Raw genomic sequence first — 15263 nt, 5'->3', positions numbered from 1 at the left:
TGTGAACATCCATCAGAAGTTTGTTCTATTACTACGCCCATTCATGGGGCCTTCATGTGTGATAAGAGCAGAATTGGGCCATTCAGCCCATCGTCCACTCTGCCATTCAATCATGGCTGATCTATCTTACCCTCTCAACCTCATTCTTCTGCCTTCTCCCCATAGCCCCTCACACTGGTACTAATCAAGAATCTGTCAATCTCCGCCTTAAGAAATATCCATTGACGGCCTCCACAGCCGTTTTGATTCCTGCCGTTAACTATTAAAGCCATCATTTCCTCTGTGTTCTAAGGACCTCCTGGAGAAATAAGGCATTAATCTTCATTTCTCTAAATGGAGCAGGTTGATTTTAATTGATGGAGTCATAAGATGGTGCAGACCTTCCCAATTTCAACCTCCTACTGAGAGAAACTTGACCCCTTGTACTTTGGCTGCTGTGGACAAATTTGGCATTCTGCCTGCAAAGAGGAGAGGGTTAATAGCGCATTTTTAATCCGCTTAAATTTTTAACACAAGGAGGTTGATTTGTAATCTACTGTTTTTGAGTCAATACAAATAGGCTACATTGATGGCTTATTGACCATGAGTTGTGGTCAATCTGAACGGGGGAAAACCACTAGAACAGCACATCTGCAGCAATCCCAACAGGTATCTTTGGCATAAACCAGCATCTGCAGTTTCTTCCTACACATTTGGTCACAGCTATATTAGTACACTTTGGTTTGTGTCGCCATTGTCATTCAGGCAAAAATTCCTGTTTAGGACATTAGCACTTAAACTATTCAGATGTTTTGATGCAGTTATACAAAAATTTGCCTTGTCGGATATGCAATTTTTTCAGGTGGCACAGTAGATCTGTGTCTGCATTGTCCATGGGGGATGCAATTAATCATGCCCTTTTCTAAAAAAAAAGACAGGTATTCTGGCACAATCAGGATCATCATAAATTTACTTTGATACATGGGGGTCTGAGCAAAATTGCCACCATAGATTCTTTACGTAACAGTAGTTAGGATTTACAGAAAATTAACACACAACATTCTGGAGTGACTCAGCGAGTAAGACAACAGCTCTGGAGAAAATGAATAGGTGATTTCAGGTCAGGACCCTTCTTCAGACTGTTATAGAAAGTTATTTTTCTCTATTATATTTGAATTTGACTTGATTGTATTTATGTACGGTATATTTGAACGGTAGATTAGATAGCATGCAAAACAAAGCTTTTCACTGTACACGACAATAATAAACCTAAACCTAAGCACGTTTAATAGCCTGATGATATACACAGAGTAATTTCATTCTTAAGTGGCCACTGCAGTCTCTCATATGCAGAAGCCTATTGGGTTTAAGAATGCAGCTGTTTGTGTCTGGCACCGTTCAACATGAAATATCATGCATTCTATATTGCTGAAGATTGCTATATACCCGGGGCATACAGTATGCAAGTATGTGTTAACTTTCAGTCACTTTCCCTACCCTTTTCCCCAGCCTTTCTTTGATTCAGTCTACTGTATTAGGAAATATCATGGGATCTGCAGTGAAAATGCTCCTTGTTGTCAGCGATAAAACCACCTTGTGGGTGACAACAGATTCCTGTCAATATTTAATGTATGAAATGTAACAAAAAGGTACTGGGCAGCACAGTGGTACAACAGTAGATTTGTTGCCTTGCTGCGTCAGAGACCCTGGTTCGATCCTGACTATGGGTGCTGTCTGCGGCATTTGTATGTTCTCCTTATGATCTTTTTCTCCGGGTACTCCGGTTTCTTCCGATATTCCAAAGACATGCAGGTTTATAGGTTAATTGGTTTCTGTGGGCTGGTTTTCTTGCTGTGTCTCTAAAAATAAAAACTTAAACTAAACTGCGGACGCCGGTTTATACAGTAGACACAAAATACTGGAGTAATTCAGAGGTAGATAAAAATGATGGAGAAACTCAGCATGTGAGAAAATGGTCAGGTGACGTTCTTCAGACTGAAGAAGTATCTTGATCTGAAATGTCACCTGTTCATATCCTCCAGAGATGCTGCCTGACCGGCTGAGTTACTCCAGCATTTTGTGTCTATTAATGCTTAAATGTATGTTTTGGGACATTCAACGAACAGCATCCCTATCAATGTTTTATGGCACATATACAATAACAATTCCATAGTTCCAGCTGTTCATCATATTCATGTTGTGTATCTGATTGGTGCTAAAGTTATTGGAAACAGAGGTTGAATAAAAATAGGGAGGAGGTAAAGGAATGTGATTCAGCATCTTAGCCTGAGGTAATGAAGTGATAAAAGTATTCATGATCCTGTGGAATGTTAAAATAAATCAGTCAATTAAGATGCAACTGTGCATCTCTGTGACAATTTCCATGTCCTTCTCCCCTATCTGATCATTTATTCAGGAGAGCATTCACGAGAATGAGCACCACTCCAGAAGCGTTCCTAGCTCTCCGCTCTCACTTTGCCAGTACTCACGCATTGATGTGTGTCAGCCACTGGATTCTGGGGATTGGTGATCGACATCTCTCCAATTTCATGATCAACCTGGAAACCGGGGGCATGGTGGGAATTGATTTTGGTCATGCATTTGGATCTGCTACGCAGGTACGGATGAGATTTTGTTGTACAATAAAATGTATTTTGAAGAAACAAACAAAAAGTTGAAATGACTTTAATACTTGGTGGTGGAAACACTCAGCATCTGAGGAAAGAACATGATCAAATGGCTGAGTAGACTTGATTGGCCGAATGGCCTAATTCTGCTCCTAAATCTTATGGTCTTATGGAAAGAGCTAATTTTCCAACAAAAAACAAGAACCTAAAACATTAACTGTGGCACATTAGCTGCTGCCTCACAATGCCAGAGACCCAGGTTCGATCCTGACCTCGGATGCTGAAGTTTACACGTTCTCCTTGTGATCGCATGCGTTTCATAGATACATAGACAATAGGTGCAGGAGTAGGCCATTCGGCTCTTTGAGCCAGCACCGCCATTCAATGTGATCATGGCTAATCATCCACAATCAGTACCCCGTTCCTGCCTTCTCCCCATATCCCTTAATTCCGCTTGCCCTCTAATTCTATTTTGAATGCATTCAGTGAATCGGCCTCCACCGCCTTCGGAGGCAGAGAATTCCCCAAATTCAGAACTCTCTGTGTGAAAAAGGTTTTCCTTATCTTAGTTCTAAATGGCCTACCCCAAAGATCCTATAGCAAGCAAGATAGATCACTCGATGAAAAAGACGTAGCACGGGCATGGGCAGATTCATGGGTAATTTTAGGCCCCATTTCCGTAACCGGCTTATGTCTCCGTACCATAGCGGAGCAAAGATAACTAGTGCGGAAGCCGGTTTGGGAAACATCCTCGTAAAAACAAAAGTTATTTGGTAAAAATCTTCTCATTTTCAGAATGATTACACTGCGAGTCGGGTTGGGTCGGGTTACGGATATGGATGAAAAAAAGGCCCACGTTCCGTTCCATTGCGTACTATACGTCAGCCCATTGCATTTAGCAGGAGTGATCTATCTTGCTCCGCTATAGGATCTTTGGCAATACCCTTTAGTATTAAACTGTGGCCCCTGGTTCTGGGCACCCCCAACATCGGGAACATGTTTCCTGCATCTAGTGTGTCAAATGCCCTTAATAATTTCAGATGTTTATATAAGATTCACTCTCATCCTTCTAAATTCCAGTGAATACAAGCCCAGTCGCTCCAATTTTTCATCATATGACAGTCCCACCATCCCAGAAATTTACCTCGTTTCCTCTAGTTGCTCCAGTTTCCTCCCACCTCCTATTCTTCTTTTATAATTCTAGCATGTGAAGTTATGATTTGTATCCACTTTTCAATAGTCTCTCTTAGAATTGAGTGTTAGAAAAATGTACTAATTATTTTTTTTTAAACTGTTGTAAGCATTGATTATGATTGTGCACTTTTTTGATTTAGTTTCTGTCAATACCCGAGCTGATGCCATTCCGTCTGACACCTCAGATCTTGAACCTCATGCTCCCAATGAAAGAATCAGGCCTTATATATATAACAATGGTACACGGATTGCGAGTTTTCCGCCTGGATCCCGATCTTCTCCTCAGTACTATGGATGTCTTTGTAAAAGAACCATCGTTAGACTGGAAGGTAGATGGCAATAAAAAAAGGAACACTAATAATTAAAATCAAAATAGTTTATTACTTTTTAACATTGGTCATGCAATGTACCTTTTCTTGATAATTTGAAGAATATGTTATTTGTCTTTGAATTAGCTGTGATCTAAGTATAACCTGAAATCTATGTAGTTTCTGCATATCCTCCTCGTGTTGATTGGCTTGGACTAGGAGAGGTGCTGGGACCCAGCTGTTATATGACTTGGATGAGGGGAACAAATGTCACTTTTCCAAATTTACTAAATATACTAAACTAGGTGGGATAGCGAGCATGACGGAGGATGAAAAGTGGTTTCAGTGCATTTGGACAAGCGGAGTGAGTGAGCGAGAGCAGAGAAAATGTAATATATTGTGGGAAATGTGAGGGCATCCATTTTGCTGAACAAAAAGAGAAAAGCAGAATATCTTTACACGGTGGAAGATTGGGTGGCGTTGGTATGCAAAGGGAAATCAAGATGTTGAAGGCCAACAAATGTTATATAATATCCTTTGTTAAAAGAGGATTGAATACGGAGTAAAGGGCCTGTCCCACTTACGCATTTTTTTCCGCGACTGCCGGCACCGTCATAGTCGCAACAGGTCACCAAAAATTTTCAACATGTTGCAAATCCAGCGGCGACTACTCACAACCATCCAGGCGTCACCCCGCAACATGTGGCGGGGTGACGCCTGTATGGTAGTGTGTAGTCGCCCAGAGTCCTACCTTTTTCAGGTCGCTGCTGAATTTTCAACAAGTTGAAAATTTTCAGTGACCTGCTGCGACTATAACGGTGCCGGCAGTCGCGGAAGAAATCGCGTAAGTGGGACAGGCCCTTAAGGAACTTTTATGGTGCTGGTGAGACTACACTTGGGTATCAAAGCGAGTTGATCAGGGTAGCACCTGGGATGAACTCAATTGGAAAGGGGTCAGGATTTTGAATGTGCAGTGAGGTGGTTATGTTCTGGCAGAAGGGACCCTAAGGAAATTGGGAACAAGGAGTACAAACAAGTAGCAAGAATAGCGCTGAGGCCTTAACTGAAAGATAATGGATACCCCAAACTCCCAGCAAAGGGCTACCTTTAACTAACACTGATGCTGGTTAAGACCGGCCATGCAGTTTGGTATTACTGGGGAGGAACATGCCTCTGCATTACCAGTATCTAAAAACATTGATCAATTTGGTGTTCTGATGAAAATTCAATTGCACAGTGAAGAAAAGTTGAATTTCTGTGCCCCATATTATTTCAGTTCGTACATATAGGCATTGAAAATAAAAGCAAGGGGATCATTTGAGAAGTTTATGGATTAGATTCAGATTCATTCAAACTTTATTGTCATTGTGCAGTGTACAGTACAGAGACAACGAAATGCAGTTAGCATCTCCTAGAAGAGCGACATAGAATATGAGCAATAAATAAATATATTTACGTGCAAACATTCATGGTAGTGCAATTATTATTTTTTCCTGGTGGAAGGTGTGGGGGGGGGGGTGATTGGCAATCACCGAGGTACAGTGTTGAGTAATGTAACAGCCGCAGGGAAGAAGCTGTTCCTGGACCTGCTGGTCCGGCAACGGAGAGACCTGTAGCGCCTCCCGGATGGTACGAGGGTAAACAGTCTGTGGTTGGGGTGAGAGCAGTCCTTGACGATGTTGAGCGCCCTTCGCAGACAAGGCTTGCTTGGGACAGACTCAATGGAGGGGAGTGAGGAACCGGTGATGCATTGGGCAATTTTCACCACCCTCTGCAGTGCTTTCCGGTCGGAGACAGAGCAGTTGCCATACCATACTGTGATACAGGATGCTCTCGATGGTGCAGCGGTAGAAGTTCACCAGAATCTGAGGAGACAGATGGACCTTCTTTAGTCTCCTCAGGAAGAAGTGACGCTGGTGAGCCTTCTTGACCAGAGTTGAGGTATTGTGGGTCTAAGAGAGGTCATCGGAGATGTTGACCCCCAGGAACCTGAAGCTGGAAACACGTTCCACCTCCGTCCCGTTAATGTGGATGGGGGTGTGCGTGCCGCCCCTAGTCTTTCTGAAGTCTACAATGAACTCCTTGGTCTTCTTGGAGTTAAGGGCCAGGTTGTTGTCAGCGCACCATGCTGCAAGGAGCTGGACCTCCTCCCTATAGGCCGACTCATCGTTGTTGCTGATGAGGCCAATCACCGTTGTATCATCTGCATACTTGATGATGGTGTTAGTACAATGTACAGGTGTGCAGTCGTAGGTGAAGAGAGAGTAGAGGAGGGGGCACAGCACACAGCCCTGTGGAACGCCGGTGTTCAGGGTGAGGTTTGAAGAGGTGTGCTTGTCTAACCTAACAGACTGGGGTCTGTTGGTTAGAAAGTCCAATATCCAGTTGCAGAGGGAGGGGTCGATGCCCAGATCACTGAGTTTGGTGATCAGTTTAGAGGGTATAATGGTGTTGAATGCTGAGCTGTAATCGATGAACAGCATTCTTACGTAAGTGTCTCTGTTGTCGAGGTGGGAGAGGGCGGAGTGAAGTGCCGTTGAGATGGCATCCTCCGTACTCCTGTTCTTGCGGTAGGCGAACTGATAGGGATCCAATGTGGGGGGGTAGGCAGCCTTTGAGTAGATTAGTACAGTAGATTACTGATTAGGCCTAAGCAGGGCTACTGTGAACAACTTGGGGGACTGCACTTCAGGCGCCATGAAATGACCTTGAAAAAGCTGCAGACGAGATAAGAGGTTTCAGTAATGGAATAAAGGAGGTTAAGATGTGACCAAAAGTTTTAAAGGCAATAAGGAATTTTATGAAAATTGGTGATTATTCTCTCGGATGGGTGAGTTATAAAACAAAGGCTGCAGATGTGAAATTGTAGGCACAAGAAATAATGGAGATATTTTTCCTACAGTTGTTGAGCTGTAAACTCTGTAGCTAATTAGATTTTGACAGTGACAGGTACTTGAAAATTAACGAGTTGCAGCACTAAGGACAAGAAGTGGTGATATGGTCTAAGAATGGCCACTCATTCAAAGAACAGACACAGTAGATCAAATGACATTAAAGTTAGGTTTCTATGATTCTACAAGAAAGAACTTTAAAGGTAGAACTTGTTAAAATAAAAAGCCATACAACTGTAAGTTCAGGCCAAGGTATTTGCTTACGCAAACTGTGGAATTAAGCTCATTCAAAAAGTTTAGTTAGGCATTTTTGTTTACTGTTTACATTTCTTCCTGCTTGCAGAACCTTCAGCAGAAACAACTGCAAAAAAATGGGACATGGATTAAGGACATTAACACAAATGAAATTAACTGGTATCCAGTGCAGAAGGTGAATTGTGCTAAACGGAAACTTGAAGGAGCTAATCCATCTTCAATCACCAGGTTAGTTGATGTTTAAATGTGGTATTTATGGGGTTGTAAATAACAGATTTTTTCAGCGAGAAAGATAGTACCTACAAAATAGATAGACACAAAAAGCTGGAGTAACTCAGCTGGACAGGCAGCTTCTCTGGAGAAGGAATGGGTGACATTTCGGGCTGAGACCCTTCTTCAGTTATCTTCGGTTTATAAATACATTTTTTATTAGAGGCATCTGCATATCATAGTCCATACCAATACAAACTTTGTTTAACGGTTACATGTTATCTTCGCTTTAAACCAGCATCTGCAGTTCCTTCTTGCACACGTACCTACAAAATAGTTCATTTGGTACAAGACTATTTCCAACTGTTGCTTTATAGGTGTGTACATGCAGTTGTTGCTTTAAGCTATTGACTTGTTATTAACCAGCTCGGCACAATGGATTTCTTCATATCTATCTTACAAATATCCCTTAAGGTTTCATTATATATTGACAACTCCCAAGTCATCTGTTATTGAAAACAAGTTCAGCAGCTTAAGGGCCTGTCCCACTTGCACGCGATTGCATGCGTTTGGCGCGACCAAACGTGGTTGCTTGAGGCGTACGGGCACCGTATGGCCGCGCAGGGCTGGTCCCACTTAGAAGCGCGGAGTTGTGTGGGGCTGGTCCTGACATCGCTCGGGGGTCCGAAAATCTGAGTGTCTGAAGTCTTCACGCGCCAACGGCCTGTCGGCACGCAGGCGCATTGTGGTCGTGCGCAGCGTTTTGATGGCGAACGCCTAGCACGTGGCGTTGCGTGATGACGTCACCGCCCGGCATGGCGTTGCGTGATGACGTCACCGCCCACGCCGTGCGACGCCCAAATTCAGTCGGCCCGCCTCCTACCCAGCTGATTGGTAAGTATGACGCAAATGACGTCACGCGCGAACTTCGTGTGAACTCCGCTTCCGTTTGGTCACGCCAAACGCATGCAAGTGGGACAGGCCCTTTAACTCCCTTGACGGGTCATCAACCTGACGTATGAACTCTGCATCTATCTTCACATTTGCTGACTGACCTGCGTCTATTTCAGCCGTTTAATTCTCTTGAATATCATTCTAAGAATAAGGAACAAAGTAACATGTCATCCCCTTTAGTGTATTTTGCTGAGATAACATTTAGATATTGTGCGTTTTTAAAACCTATGATCTTTGCCTGTGGATCATGGTGTTTGTCAATTTACTGAAATAATACATCCAACAAGTGAAAGAGGACACAAAGTGCTGAGTAACTCAGCAGGTCAGGCAGCATCTCTGGAGAACATGGGTAGGTGTTGTTTCGGGTCAAGACCATTCTTCAGAAAGCTAGAAAAGGGAAGTGGCAGTACAAAGCGTGGCAGGTAATAGGTCAACACAGGCAAGGAGGATTTTTTATAACAGGCAGTTGGTTGGAATAAAGGCCAGAGATAAGAACAATAGGTGGAAGTCAGTTGCGAAGAGTTGTGGAAATAGGTGTGGCCCAGGGGGGGAGGGGGAAGGGTTCCTTAAAGGTTACCTGAAATTGGAGAATTCAATGTTCATACCGTTGGGTTGTAAACTACCCAAGCGGAATCTGAGGACTATTCCTCCAGTTTGCACGCCTTTTAACACACCTTCAAGTTCCCACACTGACCTTTCTGTCCTGGGCCTCATCCATTGCCAGAGTGGGGCTGCAGGAACAGTCTCCCTCAGCACAGTCTGTGCCGACGGCCCAATGTTAAAGCCCTCTCGTCGGGAGGATGGAGACTCCGGCGAGACGTAACGGAAACAGAGCTCCCGAGTCGACCTTTTCTAACCGGAGACCGCGGCTTCATGTCCACAAAGTCCATAAACCTTCCACGCACAACAGTGCATGCACTGCAGAAGTATAACTTTGCAATGTATTTTGAGGCCAGCCTGAAGATATGAAAGTTGCAATATAAATTCAACTATTTAAAAAAAACTATATTTTATCTGAAAGCAAATTAATGTTAAAATATCAATATCACTCATAGTTTAAAATACTATATTTCATGAATAACAAGATATCTGGGCATAGACACAAAATGCTGTAGTAACACAGCGGGGCAGGCAGCGTCGGGAGAGAATTTGGGTCAAGACCCTTCTTCAGACTGATGTCAGGGGAGAGGGAGGTACATAGATAAGGAAGTGTAGGGTGTAAAAACATGACAAAGAGAATGGAGATCAAGGAGCATGTAGAATAGATCATTGTTAGCTGGGAGAAAGTAACAACAAAGCAAACAGACAAAATGTAGTGGAGGCAGTAAGACTGATTGGAGAACTGGGAATGGGAAGGGATGGAGATAGAGAGAAGGAAAGCAAGGGTTATTTGAAGTTAGAGAAGTCAATGTTCATACTGATGGGGTGTAAGGTGCCCAAGCGAAATAATTTTGCACTGGGCCTCACTGACTGAGCGGACATGTTAAATGAAACGATCGCCGAGCCTGCACTTGGTCTTGCCAATATATAGCAGTCCACACCTGGAACAGCAGATACCTTTAATGAGATTGAAGGAGGTGCAAGTGAACCTCTGCCTCACCTAAAAAGACTGTTGGGATCCTTGGACGGAGTTGAGAGGGGAGGTATAGGGACAGGTGTTGGATCTCCTGCGGTTGCAGGGGAAAGTACCTGGGGAGGGGATGGTTTGGGTGAGAAGGGACGAGTTGACCAGGGAGTTGTGAACAGGGTCTCTGTGGAAAGCGATGGAGATGGGGAGATGTGGCTAGTGGTAGGATGCCGTTGGAGGTGGCGAACATGTCGGAGGATTATGTGCTGTATGCGGCGGCTGATGGGGTGGAAGGTGAGGGCTAGGGGGACTCTGTCCCAGTTACGACTGGGGGAGGGGAGCAAGAGCGCAGCTGCGGAATGTCGAGGAGACACAAGTGAGGGCCTCATCTATGATGGAGAAGGGGAACCCCCGTTCCCTACAGAGTGAGGAGATGCCCTGGTATGGAACACCTCATAGCAGATGCTGCGTAGACAGAGGATTGGGAGATGGGGTCCAGAGTCTTTACAGGAAGCAGGATGGGAACAAATGTAGTCTAGATAGCTGTGGGAGTCAGTGGGTCTATAATAAGTGTCAGTTGATAGTTTGTCTCCTGTGATGGAGCCGGTGAGATCAAAAAACGGTAGGGAAATGCCGGATGGCTGCCTCGCCAACAGTCTGTCTGTCCCTTCCCACTTTGTTGTTTTAATAGTATGTGTTAAATGTATGTTTTTTGTGTTCTTTAGCGTGCTTTAAGTGGGGTGGGTGGTTGGGGGAAACTTTTTTAAATCTCTTACCTCGAGGGAGATGCAATTTTTTCCCGTATTGTATCTCCGTCCGCACTGCGGCCTAACATCGAGGAGTTGGCGGCCTCTGCTGGAGACCGACTTTGGGAACTCCAACCACGGGAGCCTGCAGACTTACCATCACGGAGCTCGTGATCCCTTTGCTAGGGATCGACCCCGGAGCTCCAACCACGGGAGCCTGCAGACTTACCATCGTGGAGCTCGTGGCCCCATGGTTGGAGACTGACTTCGGGAGCTCCAAGCCGCAGGAGCTTCGACTGCCCCGACGGGGGAGCTGCAATCGTCCAACGAGGGAACTTCGAATGCCCCGACGGATGGACTTTATTGCCTTCCATCACAGTGAGGAATGTGGGGAATCCATTGTGGTGGATGTTTATGTTAACATTTATGTAGTTGTATGTCTTGTTGCTTTGTTTTTAGTATGGCTGTATGGTAATTCACATATCACTGTACCTTCATTGGCACACGTGACAATAAAAGACCTTTGAACTTTTGGGATGGTCCAAGTGAATTTGAGTGCAGGATGGAAATTAATGGTCAGTGAGTTCTGCATGGGTGCAGGAGGTAGATGCAGTTGTCAATGTAGCAAAGGTAGAGTTCGGGGATAGGGCCAGTATACGCCTGGAACAGTGATTGTTCGGCCTACCTTACAAAGAGGCAGGCATAGTTGGGGCCCATGCGAGTGCCCATAGCTACGCCTTGGATTTGGAGGAGTGGGAGGTGTCGAAGGAAAAGTTGTTAAGGGCAAGGACTAGCTCAGCTAGCAGAGGTGAGTTGGAAGAGGGAAATTGGCTGGTTCTGCGGTTGAGGAAGAAACAGAGGACCCTCCGTCAGTCTGAAGAAGGGTTTCAGCCCGAAACGTTGCCTATTTCCTTTGCTCGATAGATGCTGCTGCACCCGCTGAGTTTCTCCAGCACTTTTGTCTACCTTCTGAGCTGTAAGACCCTCCTGGTTGAGGATGGAGGTATAGAGTGACTGACCATCCATAGTAAAAATGAGGGAGTGGGGGCCTGGAAAACCGGTCATTGAATAGATGAAGGGCGTGTGAGGTGTCTTGGACATAGTTAGGGAGGGATTGGACCAGGGATATAGGAGGGAGTTGAGGTATGTGGAAATTACTTCAGTGGGACAGGAACAAGCAGAAACAATGGGTCTGCCAGGGCAGTTCTGTTGGAGGATTTTGGGGAGAAGATAAAACCGGGACGTGCGGGGATTGGAACAATAAGGTTGGAGGCTTTGGAGGGCAGACAGCCGGAAGTGATGACATCTGAAATGGTGTATAAGATTATGTCCTACTGCCAACGATAAGGCTGGAGGCTTTGGAGGGCAGACAGCCGGAAGTGATGATACAATAAGGTTGGAGGCTTTGGAGGGCAGACAGAACGATACGGTTGGAGGCTGTGGAGGGCAGACAGTTCTTCAGGGAATGGGGGTTCCCCTTCTCCATCATAGATGAGGCCCTCGCTAGGGTCTCCTCGATATCCTCAAGGCTTCTCTAGCGCCTTGAGAAAAAAGTGTGCTGGAAGAACTCAGGCAGCATCTTTGAAGGACAAGGAAAGATGGTATTTTGGGTCGGGACCGTTCTTCTGATTCATTCTAACTCCGTGTTCCTCTCCCCTTGTAACACTGTCCCAAAATATCCATTCTTTGTGGGCGGAAGGGCCTGTTCCTGTGCAGCACTGTTCTATGCTCTCTATGTGTTCTTATTATATGAGCTTAGTAGTGAGTAATTGAGATGGCTGATAATGGAGTGCAGGGTCAGTCATCAAGGACATCAGGACTGAATTGCTCGTCTACAAAAATCCCAGGGTTATACAACTGTTAGAAGTGACATAGATGGAGGCGGGATCCTACAGAAGAATTGGTTTACAATGAGAATTTTAAATTATAGTAAAGGTTTAAGGCAAAATATTTTCAATTGAACCATTGAAAATTAAGATGTTTACCTCATACATTTCAAAAATATTGGTACACTGTATGCAATTTTAAAAATTTAGTTCACAACATTGCTTGTACTTCTGTAACTTTTTAACTAGTCTCAGAATTTTCTGATGAATTCAAGGCATTTTTAATCACATGCACAGGTGCTTCATGCAAGTTTTCAACAGTAAAAGTCTCTGTGATACCATTAAGATGGTACCTCTGTTGTAACAGGATTTCTTTAAGTTGCTGTTTGCTCTACACTTCGATGGCCGTGAAAGTCAATGGGCTCACTGTTAGTATGACCACAGGATTGGGACCCTTGTTTTCCTGAAATATTATAGCTTTATTTGTAATCTTTTAGCATTATTTTATCATTATATGCATTATTTATTTGTTATCTTTTTTGCATCTGTCTTAAAAATGTGAATGTTGTTTTCATTTCAGAGAGGAGTTGGGACTGGGACATGAAACATCCATGGCGTATAAGAGTTTTATAGCCATCGCAAAGGGAGATGAGAAATATAATGTCCGTGCCAGAGAATCAGATGAAGGTCTTTCTGTAGAGCGACAGGTGGAATGCCTGATTGATCAAGCCACAGATCCAAATATCTTGGGTAGAGTGTGGATTGGTTGGGCAGCTTGGATGTGAGATTTAGCAATATATACTGATGCAAACTAGGAAGGTGGCTTGGTGCTAATGGGTTCAGCTGTCCTAATTTAAAAAAATACTAGTCATTTGCTCATTTTAAAGCAAAAAAAGCAAATTGCAAGAGATATTTGGTTGGTTGCCTATAATTATCCAGATTTTTCATGGTCATAACTTTGTCTCCAGCAGTAACAGCCAACTGTTTCTCATCAGAAAACAAAGGGCTGAACTTGGTGGTGACTCACCTTAAGAGTAGCCTTATTTGCTCTTGTCAGCTGAATTGATCAGAAACGTCCTCACACATTAAGTATTTTGTGAGGGAGTGGTGGAGGAAATACTATGGGGAAAAACGGTTTAATATTGTTAAACAGAAATGTTATAATTGTGTTGCTGGCGGTTGGGTGGAGGAGGGGTTTCAGACTTGATCTTTAAAGCTGTACTAATAATTGGAAATAATACAATGGCATGATTCTCTGAGCTTGGATATTAAAAAGATTGTTGAATCAATCTAGAAATATATAAGTTGCTGGAAGTGGCAATTTGTGCCAAATAATATTTCTTATATTAATAAAGATTTTAAAAATTGTAATTCAATTGATTTTCCTGTGGTTTTTGTGACTACAAAATTGGGTCTTCTACATCTGTATTAAAGGTCTAAGACACGTGTGATATCCAGGTTCTTACGTTTACTAAAGCTTTCTTTGTACTGTGTCACTTTTTTAAAATAATAGAAGCACGGAGTGCAAATTCTAACAAGCTTGAAATAAGTAGAAGCAAAGTTGGCAGAAACTGGCCAGCAGGTGAACAGACTAATCGGAGCCTGAACAGTACTGGGTTTGCCACTGGGGCAGAATTTGCTCACATTGTGCATCTGCTTCACTTACCTAATCAATTGAAAGCTTATTCTTCTGGCTCAGTAGAGGACTAATAACTTCTGTGGAGAGAAAGGTGTTCATTCAAAAACAATTATTTTTAAATGTATTAGTTCCCAGCATGTGAAGCACAGCAGTATCTATGTTCAGTACTTCCATTAATTCTTGAATCTTTGTTTTGTCAGCCATCGGTCGTTTCATTGTTTTTATTTTAATCAACTTTTGTAATGTTTTCATTTAGTTGTTCTGTAAAATAATTTTACAATATAATGTGTGTGCTTACATTTTGCTCTCATTCCCAATTATACTTTCCATTTGATAGCAGCACAATATTTTCCAGCACTGAGGAAGCATAAACCATGCCTTGGATAATGAAAATAGTCCTAAACATTTCAGAAATATGCAACATCATGCTACATTACTGGTTAAGATAAATGACATTACAAGTGGCTGAAGCTTGTCCATTAAGAAATAGTAATCAAGTAATAGTAAAAAAAAGTCAGTCATTGGTGTTTGTATTCCTCCTTATCTCAGCAATCACTTGGTATTCTAGCTCCATTTTGTTACTTAATTTGTCAATTAGAAGTGCTTATTCTGCGGTAAAGTAACTGGGTCACAGAAGTATGTATGGTGCAGAGTTCAAGAGTAACTGAAAATGAAGTAAACCCACATGGCTTAGTTTCTGTTTTAGTTGCAAAGACACATTTCCATGCAAATCTTCCCCCGTTTTGAAATCTCGTCTTCCCTAAACTTCGGAAGTTTGTTTGCATATCGGCAAAATTAAAAGATATAGTTCTTAAGAGCAGTTACTAGCTTTAATTCGATTAATTGCTTAAAGATTTTATAACAAAAAAATCATACGTTGCTTCACCAAATAAATTTTAGAAAATTAATTTTTTTTAAACTCATACTTAAATTATAATAATCAGAGTTCAAAAGTAATTCTTAAATAGTATCTTTTGACTTTTTTTGTTAATATTCTTGCACCAAAAAGTTCTGATTGAAGGTTCTGCTATAAAACAAATACAATTAGCAGAAAATCCCAATGATTA

At 42.9% G+C, this 15263-nt stretch overlaps 1 protein-coding gene and 1 long non-coding RNA gene across 2 annotated transcripts in view; one reads left to right on the top strand and one right to left on the bottom strand.

Annotated features, from left to right (window-relative positions):
• prkdc (protein kinase, DNA-activated, catalytic subunit) overlaps positions 1-13933 on the top strand; it is a 235559-nt gene extending 221626 nt beyond the window's left edge. The window contains exons 83-86 of the mRNA XM_033019700.1: positions 2396-2597; positions 3941-4129; positions 7343-7482; positions 13138-13933. Coding sequence (XP_032875591.1) covers positions 2396-2597; positions 3941-4129; positions 7343-7482; positions 13138-13342 — 736 coding nt within the window. The 3' untranslated portion in view covers positions 13343-13933. The remainder of the gene's footprint in view (positions 1-2395; positions 2598-3940; positions 4130-7342; positions 7483-13137) is intronic.
• Positions 8401-14275, bottom strand: LOC116972240. Its single transcript, XR_004411744.1, has 3 exons — positions 14224-14275; positions 9113-9375; positions 8401-8559 (listed from the first exon to the last, which is right to left on the bottom strand). It is a non-coding gene; the product is annotated as an uncharacterized LOC116972240 (long non-coding RNA).
• Positions 14276-15263: the final 988 nt, after the last annotated feature.

The sequence above is a fragment of the Amblyraja radiata genome, chromosome 4 (genome assembly GCF_010909765.2).
Source record: "Amblyraja radiata isolate CabotCenter1 chromosome 4, sAmbRad1.1.pri, whole genome shotgun sequence".
Lineage (NCBI taxonomy): Eukaryota > Metazoa > Chordata > Chondrichthyes > Rajiformes > Rajidae > Amblyraja > Amblyraja radiata.
The sequence above is the reverse complement of the archived record's forward strand: the minus strand, read 5'-3'. Positions and strand labels throughout refer to the sequence as shown.